Source organism: Phalacrocorax aristotelis, chromosome 3 (assembly GCF_949628215.1).
Source record: "Phalacrocorax aristotelis chromosome 3, bGulAri2.1, whole genome shotgun sequence".
NCBI classification, from domain to species: domain Eukaryota; kingdom Metazoa; phylum Chordata; class Aves; order Suliformes; family Phalacrocoracidae; genus Phalacrocorax; species Phalacrocorax aristotelis.
The window spans coordinates 130,708,546-130,732,251 of NC_134278.1; the positions used below are offsets into that span (position 1 = coordinate 130,708,546).

The window sequence follows — 23,706 nt, forward strand, 5'->3', positions numbered from 1 at the left end:
AAAGCCAGCTAGGTTTAAGTCATCGGTGCTTCATTGTAGAGATGTCTACTTTTACCTTCCTTATTTGAAATTGTATTGGCTTTTCTTATACAAACAAAGAAAACACACCTGTATAGGTTATGTGCAACTTACTCCAAACTGAAGGTGTTTTCATATGAAAGGAGCAACTCTTTGTTAAAATTTAGCACAATCTTCCAAGGAACTGTAGTTCAAAACTGTTGGTAAAAAGCATCTTGAAAGTACATGTGTGACTCTCTGGTGTTGATCTGTGCAAGAACCGAAGAGTATCTTTAAAAACAAACTTAGATGTCGGCCTCCTCCTTGTCAGTGGAATCTGCATGTGCCTTCAGACAGATTTTGCAAGGGAGTATTGCACATGTGTGTGCAGCCGTACTAAACGTGGGCATTGAGTATGTTTCTGATGACAAACATACTTGTGATAAAAGCGTAGCCCGGAGTATCTTTGTCTAAATTTACAGGTAAGAAGCAAATTTGTTAAAAATGTTAATCTGAGATTTGCTGTGCTTCACTGCATCAGAACAGCATAAATATGGTGGCTTCTAATGAGCTCGCTTTCTTTGATGCGCTCAAGCCCTCATGCTAATATCTGATATTCTCACTGCAGCTTGTAGAGCGTTTTGGGACAGTGATAATCTTCTGTGTCTCTTGTCAAAATGTAACTGTTTATCTTTTGTATTCAATGTGGAATGATTGTCAGTACAACACATTAACTTAAAGGCTTTTGTTTGTTTCTCTTTAACTCCGTGACAAAGGCTGCAAGCTTAGAGTGGAAGAATAAGGAGAACCAAGACACTGGTTTTAAGTTTCTCTTTACCTTGTTTAGAAAATACTATCTTCCTCACTTGTTCCCATCTTTCACAAAGCTAACCAACCTCTACAAACCTGTTCTTGGTAAGTAGTGAATTTTGTCTTTGAAGCAGAAAAAGAAATAATGGTGACTTTTCTCAGTAGCGTGTGTTACCTGCTGGCACATCACAACAGTTCTGTTGAATGGGGTATTTCCTCCCTTGTCTCGTGTTTTGATTTTTTTGTCCTAGCACAACTTTTGGTTTTCTGAGACAGTCTGGGAAGCTGCTGCGGCTCATCACTGCGTAAGGCCTGGCCTCATTCTCCTTCCCCAAGGACACTTCCATTTATATCGAGTGAGCGAGGACTCTGTAACTGTGATATGTGATGATGAAAGGACATGATCTCTGATGGGTTTTTTAGAGTCAGCAAGTTGCCTGAGTGTGAGGAAGTAGCTTGCTTAGTTATTTTACTTCTTGTTTCCTTGAAGAGAAAATGAACATGAAAGGCCATATGAAAGGAAATGGAGAGATACATCTACAGTTGTAGGATTAAAAGCATGTTATTTCAGAAACGCTCCTGTTTTTCATAATTTTCTACTGAATTATGTATTAGAGTCCATAGGAATTGTGGTGGTAACACTCACCTGAGGTACTGCAGCTTCTTCATCATGCTTCCCCTCCCTCCTCTGACTTTTGACTCCTGTTCTTTGCAGTTTAATATTTAGTGTCTAAAATCACCTCGGCGCCACTTCAGCTGTGTTGTTCACAGCTAGAGCCCAGGCCTTCCCTGCTTTTTAGCTGTGTACAAGCGATTTTTCCCTAAATCGAAGCATCTGAATGAATTGTGACCCAACCTATCTCCCTTCGGCTATCTTCCCCTTCTTCCCATGTGTGTTCTTGCTTTTATTTCAGCTGGTACAGCGCTCTTTGCACCTGAGTTAACTTCTTCTGATGTGCTATGTGTCCTTTTTCTTGTTAATCTTTGGACTATTGAGTGTTCCAGAGCCACCTTTTCTTTCTTGTGGTACTTTTTAATTAATGAAACTGTGTGAAACTTATAAAATTACCTTACCTTGTAGCAGGAACAGTTCTTTTTTTCAGATTTGCCCTTTTTGCAGCCCTTCTCTTTTGCTTTCCTTTGTTTTATGTGATACAAATTATAACCTTCAGGAAAGATCTGTGCTTTTATGTTCTTGCTTTTCTTTAGCAGTAATAAAATTATGATAGAATATAAGTATTAATATAATAAAGGCAGTCAGTCATTGCATCTGTTATTTCATACGGAGAAAACATTGGTGGCATGTTCAATACATTCTAACCAGAGTCTGGAAGCAATTACAGTTTTTTAAGATTAGATTTTCTTTACATCTTCTCTTTTTATCTCACCAGATATTCCTGATATAAGACCAAGACCAGTATACATTACTGCAACACGAAACAATGAAAATGTCTATAGCACAAAAATCCCATATATGGCAGCTCGAGTTGTTTTTATTAAGTGGCTTGTTACCTTCTTTCTTGAAAAGAAATATTTAACTGCTGTTCAGAATACAAAAAACGGAGGAGAAATGCTCCCTAAAATTATTCAGGTGTGCTTTAAAGTTTACCTCTCCTTTCTTGTGTACATGCTAGCCTTGCAAATGATCAAAATACACCGACAACTGAAGCAAGAAAGAAATGCTACCCCAAGTGAATAAGTTATGTACTTGATTATTTGATAAAGGAGGGAATCTCCAGTGGAAACCCTTTAGTGATTTACTAGATTTTTTTTTTCATAACTGTTTGCCTGACCAGCTTCATCAGTGTTATGTTTAGACTTTTGGAATCTGTAAACTGTAATCTGTAAACTGTCAAAGTTATTTCTGTCATAGCCCATTTCCCAGCAACATCAAAGGCAGCTTTGTTTTCCTCTCGATTATAGCAGCTGTTTACAATGAGATACTAGAAAAATATTTCACTTCCCAATTGCTGGTTGAGACTTCTCTAGTATTAGGGACTTCACAATGAGTTTTATAGAAATCGATGCTTTTTCTGTTAAGAGACTCTCCAGCTTTCTGTTAAAAATTTAGGATCAATGTCAACTTGTATTCTTCTCTTGACTTGTGGGTCAGTGTCAAATCTGGAGTCAGGGGAAAAGCATACGTTAACTATTGTGGTAGAACTGTATATTTTCATGTTAATTGTTTTTTGGAGTCCTTCACTGCAGAAGTCTGAAGTCCTAAACCAGCTAAGTGTAGCTCACCTACTGAAAGTGCTTTTTTAGTTGATCTTTTTCTCATTGGAAATTCCACCTTTTGTGTAAACTGCCGTGCCAGTCCAACAGACATCGTCTGGAAAAAGAATATTTTTCTTTTCATTGATTTTAATAGACAGCTGACACCAAATAAATATTTAGGTTGCATAAAGGTATTGCTGCCCTCAAAGAGGAAACTGGTCACAAGTTATCACTTAGCTGAAGCTGTGTGCCAGCTTTTGGCACATGTTGACTTCTCAGTGGCGTCGACGTTCGCCTCCCGTGGCCTGTGCCTCGCTAGTGTGGCTGAACCTTACCAAAAAAGTTCATTGTGGAAAGCAGTAGAGGTGTTACTGCTGCTCTGTTACTGCTCACTTGGCCGAACAGAGGGCGGCCTTATGAATGTGAATATCAAGCAGAACTGCATTTGGGCGACACTTTGAGTTAGTGTAAGTTGGGGTTCTTTTCCTGGGAACTCAAAAGCAGTTTTTTAGTCCTCTGTCTTCTCCTGACTGGATCATTTTGGCCAGACACGGTTCAGGATGTTGCAAAACACATGCAGTGCTAGAACAAAACCTGACAAAGTGTTGTCAGGAATATAATGTGCAAGAGTATGAGCCATGTATAGGGGTATAATCCATCTTTTCCCAAAAACGAAGGGACTTGGGGTTTCCTCTCCACAGTGCCTGTGCGTTCCTCTGCTCCCACCACTGCGCCCCTCCCTCTTTTTTATCTTACCCAGAGGACAAGTCAGTCAGCTGTTCTGGGCTTGGGGGGGACATTATGGAGAGGATACATTATTAGAGGGTTACATTATGTAGAGGGTAAGACCAGATTTCTTCCTGGATCTAGTAGTAGACTGAAAATTACACTTCCTGACTGCTGGGATCCCAGTGCGTTGTGTGAAAACGAGCACTAGTATCTTGAGTTCTGTGTAAGTATTCCAGATTTTTGGTGTACACTATTTCAGTTCTTTAATTAGGCCTGTGTTTTCTTCTGTGTAGACTGTTGGTGTTGTAAACCAAGATAAAAGTGCAGAACTGGAAACTGGTATGTCTTACGCGAGCGAGCAGGAGAGAAGCCATTCCAACAGCAGCACCTTGTCCGACAGAAGGCTCAGCAATTCCAGCCTCTGCAGCATCGAAGAGCAGCACCGGACTGTCTATGAGATGGTGCAGAGGATCCTCTTATCCACTCGAGGATATGTTAACTTTGTCAATGAGGTGTTTCGACAGGTAAGTGTGTATGTTTAGTTGCTATTGTATATTTTTGTTTTTTAAAGGAAAAGGCATGCTATGAGAAAGAACACTGCGAAGGCTGTTGGTCAGGTTAACGGGTCAAACCTGATGCTAATCGTGCCAGCACCCTTCTAGTTTGGAGTCCTTCCTAGGTCTAGTTTTAATGATAAAATTATGGAATTTTTATAGGAATTTTATAGGAACTGAATCTTGTTGCTGATGCCAGACAGCAACATGTGTGATTTGAATGGGCCACTTTATTTGTTCTTGGTATTATGATATAATTCAAAGGTGTGTAAAGAAGTATTAACTTGCAAATTTATTATTTGAATGGATAAGATTCTTGTGATCAATGTCAGTATTTAATGTCTATTTGAACACTGAAACATTGATTGCTTCCAGTAGTATTTTTCATTAATTTGACATCTTTTCAGTTGTTTGGGATGATAACACTTGAAATACCTGTGGACCTACTGGAGAGTCCCAATCTTTTCTTTTTTCCTGTTACCAAGGTAGGAGTTAGTTGAAGCAGCAGTTCCAGGTGACACAAATGTGCAGATACGCTCCAGCAGCTGAGTGAGCACAGATGCTTTAAGATGAAGTATCTTGTGTAACACGGTTTGGAAACTGCTTGTACCAGTGCCTGTCAGTGGGATGGGTGGCATTTTGATGGGAAGGAGTACTTTTAAGCTAAGACCCGCTGGGACATGCTGCCCTCTCCTGGTGTTTGTTCAGTGTATGTAGGGTTAGACCAGCTTCCAGGGAACGAAGGCTAACGTGATGTGGTACTTTTCAATATGATCAGTGTTCATTAATTGAAACAGATAATGGTATTTAGATCCTTCCTGTGTTTTTCTCTTCCTCACAGGAATCTTACTAGTCACTGTGAATTCCTCTACTTTTTTTTTTGCTTTTCTTTTTTCTTTCTACCCTACTTTAAGCCTTTCTGAAAGCATTCTGTCTAGTGCCCATTCATCCCGCTGACGAGCTGCTGTTTTGCTAATATTCTAGCAGTTGGCTTCTGGCTTCTTCAGTTTTTGCATCGTTAATAAGTTGGTGGTGGCTGTGAAGCTATTTTCAGAAATTTCACATACTTGCTGTATGGCATATTTAAGCTTGCTTTTGCTAACCCTTCAATTTCTGTTGAAATCAGCTGTTGGATGTTGCACTTCATGCTGACTAGAGACAAGGGAGTGTGTTATGTGATGCAAAGATTTCCCCGATCCGAACAAGATACCTTTGTAATGTTTTTGCAGCTAAACTGGGTATAAGAAATGCTATAGTTTTTGACCCTGTTAATCATGGAGAGTGGGTAATCTCTTCACAGTTGAAAGGACTTACTTTTTAACATGAAAAATGCATTGTCATCTCTTACAGTGGTTTTATAATATCGTGTGTATTGTTACAAAAATATCTTTTGTTGGCAAAATACACTTTTTTTTTTTCCCCCCCATACCAGATGACATTTTCAGACATTGATTCATTGATTTCTGTGCCTGGCCACTGCAGTGCAGAGGTCTTCTGTCACTTTTTTTTACCTCCAGAAGTGTGGGGAAGCAGCTGGGCTAGCCCTTGAAAGCTGTTGGAGGGGACGTCTGTACAGAATGATTCCCAAATGCAGATATTGAGTAGCTTATTGAAACTAAATTCGTTGCGGTGATTTCCAAAACTGTAGTGAGAAGGGATCAAATGCAGGCCGCTGTGATCCTCATCACAACTTACTGTCTTGTCTCTACCTACACCTGCTGAAATGGCATTTCACACCTTATACTGCTGATGTAATCTGAAGTCATCTTCTCCAGAAAGTGTAGCATAGTACCTAAGTTTAGCCTGCCAGACCACCCTGGCTAGTAATGGCTTGTGAGATGAATCCGTGTTAGGCTAGACAGCTTGCGAGGAGCAAAACCAGCCTCGTTGTTTTGTCTGAACAAATACAACATGGAAGTAACTGGGAATTAATAGTTATGGAATTGTGAATGATGTAGGAATATGCATATGTTATTGGTAACTACTTCTAATACAGGCATAAAAGGAAAAATTGTCTCCTTTCTTTTTTGAGCCATATTACTTATGCGTGATGGTGGGTGGGTGTGTTTATATATGCATGCACATCTATGTCCTGTATATAGTAAAATCAGTTAACTTCTCAATTTAGGCTTTTTTATTGCCACCTTCTGATATATCTGCAACACGAAAAGTGGTTAAGGTATATCGAAAGTGGATATTGCAAGAGAAACCTGTGTTCATGGAGGAGCCAGATAGAAAGGAAGATATTCAGGACGCTGCTGTCAACTTAGAGGATTCGTCGCTGCAAACAGACGGTAAACATGTATGGTATCAGCGTTACTTGCTTTATTCTGTTCACCTACAGTATATGATTTAAGTTTTAAACTTGCTCTCTAAAGGAGTAACAATTTTAAAAATGTGTGGAAAATCAGGATTAAAAAATGCTTTTAACGTCCAGAAATGTAAATAAATCTTGTGTTCAGTAGCCCTTACTGAGCGCAGGGGAAGATTGCAGCTATTTTGAAAAATGTAATTTGTTGATTATTCCCTCTCTATACAAATATGATAGCAAGAACTTAATGGAATAAATACTAATACGTTCTGCAGTGTTAAGATTCGCACTGTCTGTTGGCCTAGTGCGTGTAGGACTGTTTCCTTTTGGTGGTAGTTACTTAAGAATTTGAAAATATGTACTGATTTGTATATGCTGGATGAAATATTTGGATTCAGACACCTTCATCTGGGAAATTAAAGTGCAGATACAAATTCTGTGCACCGTCTTTTTAATACCTCCCATATTGAACCATCAGTAAAAGTTGGCTTTGACACTGTTGGCACTGTGAAGCTATTTAAAGGGCAGGTTTTTTGTACTGAGAAGGAGGTTCGGGTTGTTAAAACATAGAATGACAAGGTTTTGGTAGATTATTTTTGTATGGGATTTATAGTTTTGCCAGGTTTAAATTCTAATACTGCTGCAATCAGTGACTACAAAATGTGATGTAAAATACTTCAAGTAACATGGCTCTTAAAACTTTTATGAGACCTTTAAATTGCAAATACTGTCTGTTTGTTCAGAGATTAAGAAATAATATTAAGAAATAATAAGAAATGAACATAGGCCATGACAGTTCTCCCTTTTTTGCTTTTGACGTTTTAAATAATTTTGAATGAATACGGTCATATTCCTTTCTGCTTTGGCACTAACTGAATCATGTTTTTGAAAGCTTTCATCCGACCATTCGGGACATAAGCGCTCGTCCAGCTGGGGAAGAACGTACTCCTTCACCAGTGCTGTGAACAGAGGATGTGTATTAGAAGACGAGGACAAAAACGTTAAAGCTGGCGCTCAAGCTGCGTTACAGGTGTGGTGTATGGAAAGGTTGCAAGGCTGTAACTTATGTAATTGCGTGATTTACACTACAAATTGTCATATAGTCTCTGAGATTAAGGAAAACAACTACCAGCAGTTGATGTTTTTTGTAGGATACAACTTGGATGTCATTTACAACTCTTAAAATGTATATTAAACCATGTGGCCGTGTCTGAGAGCCAGATAGCTATTTTAAGACAGAAGGTTCATGTTTTTCCCTCCTGTGGGTACTAGGAGTTAATCAGAACTGCACAGCTGCTTTCATTGAACCTTGTTTTTTGGAAATACTGGTGGTTGCTCAAGTGTATAAGATCCGAGCAGCTGGAGGAATGGTACTCTCACCTGACTGAATAAAACCCACGATGCTGTGTAACGCATGCCTTTGTTGGGTCTGCAGTGCAACCTGACGTTTCGCTAGAATGATGTAGAAAGTGATAGGTAAAACATAAAACTTGCTCTAAGGAAAGTGAAAGGTTTGACTGGAGGAGGACAAGTATTTTATTGTCAGTCTTGACTCTTTGTACTCCTGGCACTGTGTAAACTGACTGTAAATGCCTGTCTTGAAGGTATTCTTGACAAACTCTGCGAATGTTTTCTTACTGGAACCGTGCACTGAAGTCCCTGTGCTTTTGAAGGAGCAAGTTGATGCTTGCAAGGCAGTTCTGAGTATCTTTAGGCGCATGATAATGGAACTATCAATGAATAAAAAGACGTGGTAAGCTTAATATATTCTGCATCATTTAAGGGAAAATGATCAACTTTTAAACTTTGTGGGAGATCGTTGGGTAGGATAAAGACTGGCTTTCTCAGGGGTAGACCTTATTCCCTAAGTCACGCTTGTGACTTGCCTCCGAATTGATTCATGAGATTCCAGGTTCTGCTGATTCTATGTCATCGTACTATTTGACTTCAAGGTTCTGGCTGGTATTTCCATTCCTGACTTTGCATTCTTGAAAATTAGTTTTTACAGTCTACAACCAGCTAATGTTATTTTGTAAATGATCTGTGAAGTCTGAAGTGCAATCACATTGTCAATAAGTAAGGCTTACTGGAGAATTAAGAGGGGTTTTTCGTACATGAAGATTAACAAGTACAATCAATAGAACATGTGAACAGAAAGTACAATTTTGTTTTGGAACAGGGAGCAGATGTTACAGATACTCCTTAGAATAACAGAAGCTGTGATGCAGAAGCCGAAAGAAAACCAAATAAAGGATACGTTTGCCCAAAGCATGTCGGGATTACTTTTCCGAGTGAGTGTTTGGGGTTTGTTTGTTTGTTTGGGGGTTTTTAATGTTTTTTCATTATGGTTACCCGTAGTTTTCATCAAGTATTATTGCACAGTACTGTGAAACCTACTTGTAAAACACAAAAAATTTCTCGTTTGCAGTAATACTAGTCATCATTTTGTAAACTGTTCCTAACGGAGGGAGACAGATTCAGTTCAACTGCTTGTTGCACCCGGATCTGTTCTTCAGGGCTCTGGTAGAAACTGCGGTAGGACAGGCAGGCACACAGTCTCTTTGTGGGATATCTTCAATGAGTATCTCTGAAGTGTAGCCTTGAGGTAACTGCTTTCCTAGTTCAGCTGGCAAGTCAAAACTGAGTCACATTGAGATGAAAACATGCATACTTGGTTTGTACTTTGCATGCTCAGCTGCAGTATATGTGTCTGAGTGTCGCTGGCGTAGCTCCATCACTACAGGCGTTCTGTAGGTATAGGAGGCAGTTCTTCACTCCAGTATTATTATACACAGCATATTATTTCAGTTTACCAGGGGATGTATAGACCACCTGAAACGGGTTTTCTGAATGTTTAGATTTTCTTAGTAACTTTCACAATTATTTACCCACTGATTTCTGGGAATGTTTTTTTGATGAAAAATACTATGTGTGCATAATCAGTGCTAATATGCAGGTCGGTGTTGCCCTCATCGGCGTGCGGGTGCACTGAATTCATCCTGACAGAAATGCATGAACTGTCACTTGTTTCTTTTCTCTCAGACCCTCATTGTGGCTTGGATCAGAGCAAACCTGAGCGTTTACATTTCTCGGGAGCTGTGGGATGAGCTGCTCAGCGTTCTGTCCGCCCTGACGGACTGGGAGGAGCTCATAAACGAGTGGGCCAATATCATGGACTCTCTAACAGCAGTGCTGGCAAGAACCGTGTATGGGGTGGAAATGACCAACTTACCCTTGGATAAGCTCAGTGAGCAAAAGGAAAAAAAGCAGAGAGGAAAAGGTTAGTCTCTGTGCTTCAGTGCTTTTTGTGTCACACAAGCTAAATATTTAGGATTAAACTTAATTTAATCTAACATTAAGCATTACTTAATCTAGTGTAAGAACCTGTTTAAGCAACTCTGAAGTGCTTTGGATTTCTGTATTCTCATCCTTCGTTGTGGATAGAAAGGTAATTGGGGTCAATAGAAGATAGCTATTTAGAAGTTTTTATTATGCCCTTAAAATCAGTCTTTCCTGTGTAGCGGAAATGAAATGTGGTTTCCTGTGCTGTAGCCTGGCATAGTCATCGATGTAAAAATTCATTTCCATGTATTTTTATTGAACTTTATTAATTACGGAATTTCAGCTTCACTTATATGCCACCTTGCAATTGATGCACATAGTTGAAGAAGCGATTGTTTTTTAAAAATAGTAAAAATTCATCCATGTTGTTGAAAAATACTAATATTTTAATGCCTGAGTGCTAGTTAGTCCATTCATACTTTAGGAAAAATAGGTGCCAAAGCATGCAATGCTATAGAAGTTTGTTTCCTTTGTCTCTAAGGTGGCATTTTAGAGCCTCAAAAGACAGCTGTAGTGGGGAGATCTTTTTCATTAAGCTGGAAAAGTCATCCTGAAGTTGTGGAGCCAATGAGATTCCGAAGTGCTACGACCTCTGGAGCCCCAGGAGTCGAGAAAGCGAGAAATATTGTTCGTCAAAGAGCAACAGGTTAGACAATAACTAAATGCTTGTGTTCCCAAACACTCTGTAACGCTCGAGTTTTAAATCTGCCTGTGTATTGTGGCTGCTTCCAAAAGTGACGCACGCAACTTGATAATCAAATGCCTGAACAGGGATGTTGCATACCTGCGTCTGGAAGTCTTGGCCACTACCGGTATGAATAAAGAATCAAAGTATTTTGGAAAATTCTACATATATGCTTTTAAATATATTACAATTAATTGCAAGTTAGTCATGTGCAAGTTACGTTTTTTTGTAAAGAAGTGAAGTACATTCCTATTTTTATCCATTTATAAGAAAGCATTTATTAACATCAGTCAGATAATATATGTTGCTTCTGAATTTTCATACAGCTAGCTATTTACTGTGAGCACAAGGTAAACCAGATATTTAATAAACAATTTCATCCTTTTTTAGTTGCTTTATTTGCTTGCTTTTTATTGGCATGATGAGGTATGTATAGCATCTCCTTTTCCTTTTTTCCTCTCATGTTTACTTCTGGAAAGAGGAGAACAGGGATGAGGAATGATGGGGGAATGTGTGAGACCCCAGGCATGGAAAAGATACCTGATTTTTCAAGCGTTTCAGCAGCCTGAAGTTGATCTTTTCTTTTCTTTTTTTTTTATTTCATGGTAGCATGTTTCTGTGTTCCAGTTCAATCAGCCGTGGATTAAAACTTGCCATAGACAATCTCCTGCTTTTGAAACGGAGATATTTTGCTGCACGGCTTCCTTCCTCATTCATAACAGATTAGTTTTGTTTCTTACCAGGAGAATTTGATGGTGATTTAGTATGTTTCTGTGGCTGCAAGCTTCATAACTTAGCCACAGTCTGCAGCTTAGATCACAAAATATTTTGGCATTGGAGTCAACTCATTCTTTGTGTCTGTTTTACTTTTAAATTCAGCGAGTTCCTATTTGTGCTCCAGCAGAGAATTCTTTTTCTTATGCTACAGCATTTCTCCCCTAGACCTCTCACCAGAGCAGTAGAGAGAACCTGGAAGTATTGATCAGCAAGGATTTTACTTCACTGTGTACGTTTGAATTAAAGAAACTTCCTACCTTTAGTAAGAAAAGCTTATTTGGTAGGGAGCAAGTAGGTTGTCAGGTAGGAGGATGAACTTCATGTGTAAAAAGCCCTCAGTGTTTCATTTTGTGTCTCATGGTCATATAAAAAAGAATTATTCTTGCTTTCACGGGCTTTGTGATGATCAATGGCTCCCAAATATGCAGGTGCAAAAAGCTTTATATTTGCACATGTGGGGTTTTTTTTCTAACAAACAGTGAACGCTTCTACGTGTTGCTATTTTGAAGAGAAATTCATTTAGATGCGTGTTCAAACTGCACTTATCTTCTACCTTCCCTCGTGGCAACTTGAGAACTCTTAAAAACTTTTGTGTAACTTGTGTCCCTTTCATTGTCCTGTTCCAAAATGTGGAAAACAGGGCTCAGTACCCCAACACCAGAGTCCACAGGATAACTGGGGGTGTAAGGAACTTCACCAAGTCTAACCTGCTGCTCAGAGCAGGGTCAGCTGTCTGTCAGACCAGGGGATGCGGGGCTTTAGCCAGTCTGGAGCTGGGAATCTAGTTTTAAAAGCAAAACCAGAGGCAGCTGTATCTTTAGATCGGTTTTTGAGAAGTACACTATCCCATTTCTCAGATGAAAATGGATTGTTTTCAACAGGAGGAATATTCATTCATGTAAGAGGTAGCTGGTGTTTTGGGTTTTTGGGGGAGTGGTGCAGTGGTGTGGCATTGCTAGTACAGGGGAATTTCAGTAAGTTTTCCATTCTTTATTTAGAAGCTGCATGTACTGCTACAGATACTAAAGTGGAAAGACAAAAGGGTAAGGCGAATTAGCCCAGAGATAGGAATCATACACAAAATGAAATATTCCACATTGTGGAACTGCTGTGATTCAGAAATCACTGATTATTGCACTTCTGATGTGTGAGCTACAGTTGCACACTGTTAACGTACAGCTTATAGGAAATACTGCTGGGCTTAATGTTGTAAAACTGTTTTTTTTTCAAAAGCTTTATATTTCATTGTATCATGACATTCAAAACCCCAAATATTTCATAATTTTTTCTGACATAACTGTTGCTTTATTTTTTCCTGGAAGCTAAGCGAAGCCAGTCTATCAGCAACTGTGTTCATCTTTATGAGGCTTTGCCAGCTACTAAAAGCGTACCTCTTCTGCTTCACACTGTGAGCTCTCTCTTACCTGGTATCTCTTACACTTCTTGCTCTCACAGACTGTCAGGTACTGTACTTTAAAGTCATCTTTTATATAAATGTTCTTTATATTTTTAAACTGCTGTCTGCCTACTCCCTTTCTGTCCCGTCGATTATTCTTTAGTAGTGTGGAATGAGATGTTTTGTGCTGGTTCTGTTTCCCGTGCCTCAGATCTGTGCCAAACATGCTGTTAAGTAATGGTAGCCGTTAAGAGATGAGCAAACTTAATGGGAGCGTGTCTTGTCCTTTTTCAGTGTTACAAAGGGTGGCAGAAAGTGGCTATTTCTAATGCCTTTGTTGTTTTCAGTGACTGGGTTCATTGTCAAATAATCTTTTCGGGGAAAAGGAGGAGAGCAGTATCTTTTTCAAGGAACTGCTGTAGCAACTTAATTGAATGCTTGAATGTACGAGCTAGTGCAAGCAAAATATGCAAAGGAATGCAGCTGGCCGAGCTACTTGATTTAAAAGAAAAGTCTCATTCGATCTGTGTTACACTCAGTTACAAATCGGTGCTTACAAATGTGTATTTCCTTTTCTTCTAAAGAATTATTCCAGTAATTATTGATTCCAGAAGGAAACCTGAAAGATTTGTCTGTGCCTCTTAGTTCTCAGATAGTGTTTGATTTGTGTTAGAATGTTTGTAGTCCTGCAAGCAATGCAGGTTTTGTCCATTTTAATATTAAAGGTTATCGTGAATTACAATTAGGTTTTTATTCCCTACTAAAATTTATTTTAATTTCTTAATAATGTTTTTATTCTTCTTTACACTTTCAATTACTTGATTTATTAAAGGTTTCCAAGCAGTTGTTGAAGTTGTAATACAGTACAGACCAAATATACTAAGGTTTAGGAACACACAAACTAAAGGCAGCTATCCAGATTCGGGCAGTTTAGTGGCTAATTAGACTGAAGTGGGCATATTTTTGCTCAAAAGTGTAGTAAATTTTTTTCTGGCTTTCGCTACACTTCTCGTCCTGTGGAACTTGCTGTTGTGAGGAATAAAGCTAGAACAAACCCTAAGCATACAACTTTGGATCTGAATCCTGTGCTGGTACCCAGACGTAGATGTGAAAACCAGCTGTAACGGCCTGAGAATACAAAGCCGCTTTGTCGCGGGGCGTTCAGCCTGTCACCTAGCCTGGACGCCTTGGTGGAGGCAGTGAGGTTGCCCTGCCGTGTCAGCAGGCTTCTTTATTTCTGTTTTCAGCTAGTAGGTCTCTGAAAATATGACTGTCTGTCACCTCCCACGTTTCTCTTCCTTGGGAAGGATTTCTGATGCTGGAGCCCTGACCGGAGCCGTTAGCTGCTGTAGTGAGGAAGGAAGACTGTTGTATGTGGTGCGTTATGGCTCTCTAGGGATGCCTGTTCCGTGAAATATCGTTAGTGGCTTTGCATCTCATGCTGCCTATAGTTATCTTCAGCTGTGACACTGAAACTGTTTAGCTAGTGAATACGGGCATTGACCTGAAAGACAAATTTTTTTTATTATTAATTTATTGTTTTATTTATTGTTTTCTGTAAGACATTTAAAGTCAACAGTGATTCTTTCAGGTCAGTAAATACCAGAGCAGTTAGGTTTTGTGCATGTGTATTTGCATTGAGATAAATTTCTGAAATACAGGCAATGTTTATTAAGCATTTAAGTATTATTTAAACTCACTTGGCAGTGTATATAGAATGAACTGAGCACACGGTCCTCCTCCCGTGGGCGGCTGCTGCAACCTGTGTATGCTGGTTGGTAACCTCGCATCCCAAGGGGCTGGAGTTCCTTCTCCCTTCTGAGTAAGTGTGGCCTCAGCGTCAGTGCCTGCGGAAAGGAGGAGGAGAACAGAAAGGTGGTGGAAAGGTCACTTTTTCTTTAACGTGCATATTATATAACAATATGCTGAAAGAAATCAAGAAGACTTAATAATTCAGCCCGTGTTCTTTACTGAAAAAAGAAATTATAGGGTTCTCGTAAGGGTTGCTACAGCAGCATTTTTCACAGCTTTTTAAAAAAGGGAAACAGCGCTGGCTGTGCAGATGGCACACCCTGCACAGCCTGGTGGTTCTGTCGGGTCAGCTTGGGTGGGTGTGTGGGCCGCCTCTTTGGCTGCTTTCTGGGGAAAGAGTTAGCAACTACCTTGAGGATGGTAGGTGGCATTAACCAGTGCCACGGCCGTAACTAAAAGCACCACTACTGAATGTGAGCGTACTTGATCCTGAGTGTTAGTGTCTTTTTTTCCCCCTAAGGCTAAGAGAAGTGCATTTCTAAAAGCATTGTGTTCCTAGCTCATCTCAAGAGCTCCTGTTGCTCCTTCCCCAGTATGTCAGTCTACTTGCTCACCTGAGTTTTCATGCCTCTCTCTCTCTCCTCTCTTTTTATTTCTCATTTGCAGCTACAGCAAAAAGGTTTCATGATTCAGTTTGTCTTCACAAACTAAGCCCAAATCATGTGTAGCTCAGATCTTCTTTTACTCTGAATTGTTGCCATTTTTATTCTCCACTTCCCCTCTTTATGGAGGAAAAGTCAGTAAGCACAGTCATCTTTTCTGCGCTCTGCATTTATAGTAGTTTTGCTGCCTCTCCTCTGTTCTTCCTGTTTTCAGAACAAACAAGGTCTAGTCTTGGTGTGTAGCACTGAAAGACATAGTTTTGTTCATGTGGCATCGTCCTGTCACCCTTCCTTGTACGCTCTGAAGCCCCAGAGTAATTTCTGTCCTGTTCCTGGACTGTTTACCACTTACACTGCTCGTACATCTCTCTAAACTTTACAGTTTTTCTGAGGACATTTTATAAAACTTAAATTATAACTTCTGTAACTAGGAGTTACATTCTAGCTTTGTAACTTGGGAGTTTTAAATAACTTGAATGGGTCACTTTTTCATATAGCTTCCTTAATTCTGAGGTCGTGCGAATATATTTTGTGTTTTAATTAAATCAACAGAACTTGAAGAATCTCAACAGCTGGAAAACTCAACAGGAACAGAAGCTATGGGCCTATTTGTAGACCAAGAGCAGCAGCTAACTCGAAGTAGCAGCACTTCAGATATTGCAGATCAGTTTCCATCCGATTTTTTTCAAGGTATTTTTCATAAAATATAGCGATACTGTACTTCTGAAGAAAAAGTGTTGAGCCTTGTTCAGCCTCATAAATGCTACTGTGGTTTCCAGCTCTGTTCTAAAATGGGTTTTATCTTGTTTTCTTAGTAATATATTGTTGGTATCTTGTTGAAAGAACTGGTTTTAAGAAGTTACAGACCAAAAATGCAGGACGTGACCTTCTATAAAGCAGGGCAGTTAAAAATAAAACCTTTGAATGTATGCATTTTGTGTGTAACTCTTAAACTATTTTCATAATCTGGCTGGCATTTAAATTTTGTGTATTGAAGCTAACAGTTCTACTTTTGTTGCTGTTGTGTATGTATGTTATGCTTACGAAAGATTTTTCAAAACATAATGTATTCCATTTTAATCTTGTATTTCTTAGCTATAAATATCAAAAGTGTATGTGTAAATGTAACTGAAGTTTTCATACAATTTGCTGTGTACTTTGGTCCCACAAATGTCTATTTCTTGTTTACTTTCTAAAATTTCTAGGTAAAAAGGCTGGGAGTTCTCACAATTTAACTTCTTCAGACTCCAAATCAGTTCAGGAAAATAAGGGAAATACAAAGAAGGAACTTGAAGCTGAGCAAGTAAGGCAACATAGAAAGTGATTAGATCCTAGCAATGTTTTATTTCTAATCAGATGCCTTCTAGTGTTTAGAAACTCCAGCAACTGAAAGTGTGAAAAATCATTAATTGCATTTCTAGCGTGGGATCTGGCATTGAGCTGTGGCTGTTCATTATGCTCATCGGTATGACTGTCTGTGTCTCCTTATCTTGTCAGCTCCTTGTGCAGTTCTATGTAATTGGTTATATTCTAGTCTTATGCAAGACTTTTGTGCTATTTTTTACATTGAATGTAAACAAGAAGTTCATAATTTTAAAATATAAATAATTCATGGCTATTAGAGCTCCAGAACACTGGAATACATGTTTGATGGCTTGCAGTGCTGGGGAAAATGCTTTCCTTCAGCACAGTTTGTATCCCCAGCTATGCACTGCAGATGTTTGTGTAAGTTAACGTTAAGATGGGCAAGCTTCATAAATTTTTAATGCAACTTTTGAATGAATGACAGAAATAATAAATGGCTGAGGCTGATCATCTTTGTGGAAGTATAATGCAATACAGCATGGAGGACTTCAAGCTGCATCTCCTCTTTGGACCTTGGCTCTCCCGTATGTCTAGGCCTAAAGTACCGTTAAGACTTAGCTCTAGAAAGGAGAGGCAAGACATTGCTGCAGAGTGCTTTCTCCAATCGCTTCAGGAATAACAAAGTCTCTCAAAAAGGAAGGAAAACCTAGTCCGCATTGTGTGGCAGAGGGGAGGCAAGAAGAGAGGGAGAGCAGCTCAGTAGTAGGGGGAATTAAAAATTAACCTGGCTTCCCATCCTATTTTAGTGGTGTGTGTTATAAAATATTCACGAGCATATGCTGCCGGGCTGTTACCAGTATTGCACTTTCACCCTTTTTGCAAGTGGAAGCTGGGGTCTGACCGTATATTCACTGCGTAACTTGCTAATGTACCATGTGAACCAGTTTGACTCCATATCACGACCCACTGAAGTATTGTCCTCCCTGAGCGCCAGATTTGCCAGGGAAGAAAGACCACTCTGCAGTTTGTCAGGCAGCGCAAGCGTGTGTTTCATGGGAAGGATGGTTGATTCTCTCCATTTTAAAAAAAAAAAAAAAAAAGAAAGAGAGCTCCAATGTTAGATAATATAATAATAATTTCTACAAGCCAGTTGTCTCTTTGGCGATAATTTGCTTGCTCTGATATATGCAGAAAGAAGAAACGGATTAATGTTTGGTCAGTGGAGCAGAAATTTCTTCAGGAAATTTATTTTAAAATAGTAATACTAATAACGGCAAGAAGCAAAATGGAATTTCAGAAATGTTAACTGAATTGAGGCATTTTAAAGTAGGGATTCCTTCAGCAGCTAAAGCTAGTATGCAGCTAGGGGGTAAGGAGTTGGGGCTTTTTGTGGCATGTTTGCAATGGAAAACATGATGCTTTATTTTTCTGGCAGAAATGAAGTTTTGCTGTTATAGGTGATATGGAGTTGCAAGGAACGTGAATTTGAAGGTGATCTGCCAGATATCAAGAAAAACAATTATGCTTAGGGAGAGAGCAGAGCCATTTAGAAGCAGAAAATTGTCTGCAAGTTTTTCAGCAAGTAGGCTGTAAAACCATTTGGCGAAGGAAGAGGTGGTAAATGAAGCATCAGGTGTCTTTGTGTGGGTTGTTTAGCAACAGAGGAATGCCCTGACGTAAGAGGTGACTACTACTTTCTTCCTGAAATATTTTTTTGATACTTTTAAAAGTATGGAATTATTTCATATTTGTGGAAAAAAAAGTCCTGCTTGTTGGTATGAAAACTGAGTTTAAGAACAGGCGGATAACAACTGGGACTGAAAGCATGATGGTCTCCTTAAGACATTTGAAGATATTTGGGTAGTCTAAATAGTCATGAAAATATCTTGACTGAGTTGTAATTAATTTCTAATAACTGTGCATGTATCTTGAATTTGCTAAAATATAATGTCGTTCTCAAAACTGTAATAAGCTGAGATTAATATTTTTTTTTTTTCCTCTGAAGGTACTAGTACAAAGAAGCAGTAGTACAGCTGAATTAGATTTGAAAGCAGACCTGGAGCAATCGCAAGGAAATTACAGAGAGAGAGAAAAAAGTGAGTTCCAAGAAATACATTATTTTTCTTAAGTGTTGTAGTTGGAATCAGTGTCGTAATTTTGTCTTGTTGCAGATATATTAGATGCTTTTCTCATCATGCTTTGCTAATGTAGCCTTTAAAAGCAGGGTGTGTGATCTTCATTAATCCCCTCCTTGCTTTAGGTGAAAGCGTTAGCAGTGACACATCCATTGGCTATAATAATGAAGTGGAGATCGCACTCATGCCCTGGCAAGCCGCTGAAGACAACCATGAAGTTAATGCGTCAGCAGATGGCTGTGTGGATCCTGATGCACCTCGCTGGCTTCAGCTTAGTCCTTCAGATACTGCAAATTTAACAGGTACTGTGGCCCAGAAAATGTATTTACTCTTTTAGACTTTTTATCTCAAAAAGGGCTTTACACAGTTCGGTTTGCTTATAAAAAGTATGTTTCATTTGGCATATATCACCAAGTTTTGTTCATAATGCTCATTCAGAAATGAGGTTTGAACACCCAGAGTTCAAAGAATTTGGATAATCAGATTGAAGCTGACATAGGTGCCAATAAATTGTGATCCAGAAAATGATCGCACAGTTGAAAACAATTGGGTTGCTTGCTGTGTCAAATTACTACTGATCAACTGAGATGTGATAGCTGATCACTTGTGCTCTCTTAGCCTGACCCAGTGTTCAAGAAAAATAAATTAAGTTAGATTTTAAGAGAATAGGGTTTATTTCATAGCAGAATGGTCTAAAGAAATTCCTTACTATAAATTTTAACTGATAGGAAATATCTTGTTAATTCACAATAACTCCTCTCATCTTAACCCTGTTACCCTCCTTATTTATACTTCAAAGTACACCATGCCTACGCTCCAGTAGGATGTGGTAAGGGGCATTCTCAGGGAGTTAATTTGGAAGTAAAAGTCCTTTACCGTTTCATTTTATCTATAGTGTCTTTAACATATAACACCACTGTGATTATTTATTGAAATATTTTCTTTGCAATTTGTAAAGGTACCTTCCCAGCTAATAATGTGAGTCAGAGACATTAGCTCGCTCACTCAATGCAGTAACATGAAACTGTCTTATAGGCTGGGTTTGCTAACAGATGTGTAGTTTCAAGGATATTTCTTCATAATCACTTTTTCTATGAAATATCTCTAATTCAATGAACCAGCACATCTAGTTCGACACGTGAGACTGCCATTGTACAAAAGGTAGCATGTAATACAGTACACGGTGAGGAGGATTGTGTATGACAAGTTCATTGCTTTCCTTATGTCTGTGATACAGGGCGTTGCTCCTTTGTGCGTACAAAGAGAATGAGCAATATAAAATAACCTGAAAGGTAAGGTAGACTACAAAGAAAAATGGGGTAACAAATGTATGATTGCCCAACAGAGCCGGTGTGCACCTACTGCATTTCTGGTTCTCACCCAGGCCGCAAGACTGTCTTGCTGTAGAAACCTCTGTAAGGCACAGAGATACTGTGATGCCACCACTGAACAGCACAGATGCAATTGTCCCAGGCGATAGGTCTGTTGAAGATCATTTAATGAGTTTAAGTAACGTCTGTTCTAACACTTTGGGAGCTCATAATGCTACAAGAAACAAAACAAAAAAAGCAAAAAGCAAAAATATCCCAAAAGCTCTTTAAAAAATAAATTCAAGCAAACATAAAACCATCTAAAATGGCTTTTATTTCGCTAACCTTCTTTGGGTTCTGGGAGGACAGAAGTTATTTCCCTCTGCCTGCGTGGTGGTTTCCTGCAAATTCCCGTGAAGCGCTGGCTGCTGAGCGCTGCAGGGTGCCACGTGGGACCAGGGCTCCGACTCTGCCTGCCGGTGGGCTGCTACATGCCTTCCCCTGGTCTGACAGAAGATAACGTAACAGCTCTTGTCATTAAAATTTGCGCTTCAGTACAGAATTTTTCTTTTACTCTTTAAGCGTATTAATTCCATTATCTCGGCAGTCTTCACAAAACCCAGCTTTCCTCAGTTTGCACACTGCTGTCTCAGGAACTGCTTCTGTATAAAGTGACAGTGCCTGGGCATGTTCTTCATCACTAGTAGTGCGTACTTTTTAGTTCCTCTGTTCAGTTCCATTTCCAGGTCATTTTATACTGTGGGATCTTAAAAAACAAAGGACTCTTAGCAATGGAAACACTACGTGTAAAAGCCAGCTATTGACTGAATAAACCTTTCAGAGTACACGTATGTTCCATTTAACTGCATTTGCCTCCCTGCTAAAAAAACCCAACCCATGAGTGTGGGGGCAGTCCAATATCAAACTACCTGTAGCTGTGTCATCTCTGTGTGGAAACCCTTTAGCCTACATCTTCTGCCTTTTTTTTCTTTTGAATCATGCGCTAGCTTGAGCAATGAAAGAGAGAGATGATTTGGTGGGAGAGAATACTTTTGAGATGGACAGCAGTTAGAAGGAGCAATGAACCTAATTTATTGACCAAATTTATGCTGTGTGCTGCATTTCTGATTAATGAAAAATGGAACTTTTTAAAAATTACAGACAGTAGTGAATTCCTTGCTGATGACTGCAGTATAATTGCTGGTGGAAGCCTCCTCGGTTGGCACCCTGATTCTGCTGCTGTGTTATGGAGGAGGATCTTGGGAATTCTTGGAGATGTGAACAATATACAGTCACCGAAAATCCATGCAAAAGTTTTTGGGTATCTTTATGAGTTGTGGTATAAACTTGCAAAGGTATTGTATATAATGCTTACATCTAATTATAATGATTTTTGTTTTCTTTAAAAATTAGTATTAAATGTAATTTAGTATTAGCATCTGGAACATAAGCATGAGGGTTGGAGGATTCCATCCTAAAGACGGATAATCTGGTTTGATTTCCAGTAGGTATCCCCAGTAGAGAACGTTCCTGGTCAACGACAAGAGAATTTAGATGAGTTAATTTAAATGGGGTGAGGAAACAGTAGCAAAGAAAATAGAAGGCTAGAATAGAATACTACAAATACTGGTATTTGGTGTAAAAGCCACGGTATGACCTAAAATGGTAACGCTTGCTTAGGCTGTGGGGAGGCGCTATAGAACAAGCTTTCCTGCTAGTTTTGGCTTAAGTAGGAACCGTGCATAGCACAGAGTGTAGTGCATTTAAAGTAAATAAAATAAAATGAAAAGGTAATAATATGAACTAAAGAACATTAATAAAGTATGCTGCTGGTTTTATTGACTCTCTTCTCTTAAAAACATTAGATACGGGACAACCTTGCTATAAGTGTGGACAATCAGTCTACTCCCTCTCCTCCTGTCTTAATTCCTCCTCTCAGAATATTTGCATCGTGGTTGTTCAAGGTACGTTATTTCTAAAATTGTCACGTTAGTATTGTCGTCTTTGTCAGTACTGAATTTGTGTACGTTTAGTTGAGTTTTAATTTTGACAATCACCGGATAAAATGATGAATACCCTCCGAAGGCTATTTGGACTCGACTCTATTTTAATAAATACACAAAACATATTTGTTTTATGGAAAATCTGCTGAAGATACAGTTTTGCATTAGCTGGCTACTAGGAAAAAAAGTAATAATACAAGGTTTGTGCTCTTTTCAGGCAACCACCCTGCCAAATGAGTACAAGGAAGGCAAACTTCAGGCATACAGGCTGATCTGTGCTATGATGACGAGGCGTCAAGATGTTCTGCCAAACTCTGATTTCCTGGTTCATTTTTATTTTGTGATGCACCTCGGCTTAACAAATGAAGACCAGGTACAAGCTTTACTTGATTAAAAAAAAAAAATCTATTATGGTGTCCTGATGGAAATGTTTGTATCTTCGTATTTCAAGACCTGAAGCAGAAAGGAAGCAAGGCTTTGCAGCAAGCGTTGCGTTAAATTATCCCATGTAGCCTAGCCTGCACCTCTCTTTAGGTTACTCACTCCTAACTTTCTCATTGCTCTCCCAGTTACAAATTTTTAAACAACTACTACTTATTTGTGACTTATTGTCACAACCGCATCACAGGTGCTTGTTGATGTTTCTTCCTCGGTTTCCTGACGTTTGAGGAACAATCTGTGGTGAGATTCTGTCCATCTGCATTGCATGCTTCGTGGGTCAAGCTGGTCACGTTAAAAATGTTCAGATACTCAGCTGGTATTAAGCCTTGAGCTACACTGGGTGTTTGGTCAGTAAGTTTAATCTTTGGTCCTGCCCAAGCGGGAGCCTCGTGTGTCCAGCAGCCGTACCACGTTCTTGTACGAGCCGTGATGCTGTGAAGTCGGTGCATCCAGAGCAGGTGCTGGAGTTGGTCTGTTGTTCACGTAATTTACAACTTCAGGGAGGCAGCGGTTACCCCCAGCTCACGTTACAGATGTGTTTACCTTCTGTCATAAGGCAAAATGCTAGACACCGTCTTGGGCGAAGGGGGGGCTGCGAAGAGCTGCATGGGAATTTATGCCTGCTCTCAGCACACCCTTTTGAATGCCCTGAGCCGTTGCTTACAAGGACATCCTCAGAAATTAGAATGACTTGTGCTCTCTAGACTTTTCCCCTTCAAGATTTAGTCCTTTGGGGATGTTTAGAAGTGTCACACCAGCTCTTCTTAACTGGTGCAAAGGGGACTGAAGGGAGAACTGGGACAGGAGGTTATCTGACCACTGCCACCAAGAGGTGCTGCCAAAACATTCTGTTTCTGTGGGTAAATGTTGTTTCTAGGCCCTTGTGTCCTGGGTTGGACTGATTAATAAAGCACTCAGTGGGAGATGAGGAGAAGACTTAATCTGTTGAGATGTAAGAAGATTATTGGGCCACAGAAACAGCTGAAAACTTATAAAAACTATAAGAAATAATCTCTAAACAAAATAAAGGATGTCTAAAAACGTTTCCATGTTTTTATAGCTGTAGGAGTGACTTTTCTTCCTTAAAAGAAATAGTCCCATGAAAGCAGTGGCAAGAGCAGTTCTGCAGATGCCAGCAGAGGGCACACAGACCCCTTGGTAAATCCTGTAGCGGTCACTCCTGTTGCTTCTAAGAATTATTTCTGGTGCCTTTAGTAAACTGGCAAGAAGAGTCTTGCACAGGTTTGGTTATTTCTGAGATAAAAGAGAGAAATCATGGA

General features: G+C 39.4%; 1 protein-coding gene across 4 annotated transcripts in view; it reads left to right on the top strand.

Annotated features, from left to right (window-relative positions):
- RALGAPA2 (Ral GTPase activating protein catalytic subunit alpha 2) overlaps positions 1-23,706 on the top strand; it is a 135,165-nt gene that overhangs the window by 27,393 nt on the left and 84,066 nt on the right. For 3 of the 4 annotated variants that reach the window (XM_075089687.1, XM_075089685.1, XM_075089688.1), the window contains exons 8-24: positions 774-912; positions 2,199-2,398; positions 4,047-4,277; positions 6,436-6,609; positions 7,511-7,648; positions 8,223-8,371; positions 8,798-8,909; positions 9,661-9,898; positions 10,442-10,606; positions 12,745-12,885; positions 15,785-15,922; positions 16,438-16,535; positions 18,543-18,633; positions 18,798-18,974; positions 21,144-21,337; positions 21,848-21,946; positions 22,203-22,358. In XM_075089687.1, coding sequence (XP_074945788.1) covers positions 774-912; positions 2,199-2,398; positions 4,047-4,277; positions 6,436-6,609; positions 7,511-7,648; positions 8,223-8,371; positions 8,798-8,909; positions 9,661-9,898; positions 10,442-10,606; positions 12,745-12,885; positions 15,785-15,922; positions 16,438-16,535; positions 18,543-18,633; positions 18,798-18,974; positions 21,144-21,337; positions 21,848-21,946; positions 22,203-22,358 — 2,640 coding nt within the window. The remainder of the gene's footprint in view (positions 1-773; positions 913-2,198; positions 2,399-4,046; positions 4,278-6,435; positions 6,610-7,510; positions 7,649-8,222; positions 8,372-8,797; positions 8,910-9,660; positions 9,899-10,441; positions 10,607-12,744; positions 12,886-15,784; positions 15,923-16,437; positions 16,536-18,542; positions 18,634-18,797; positions 18,975-21,143; positions 21,338-21,847; positions 21,947-22,202; positions 22,359-23,706) is intronic. The other variant, XM_075089686.1, reaches the window with a different exon arrangement.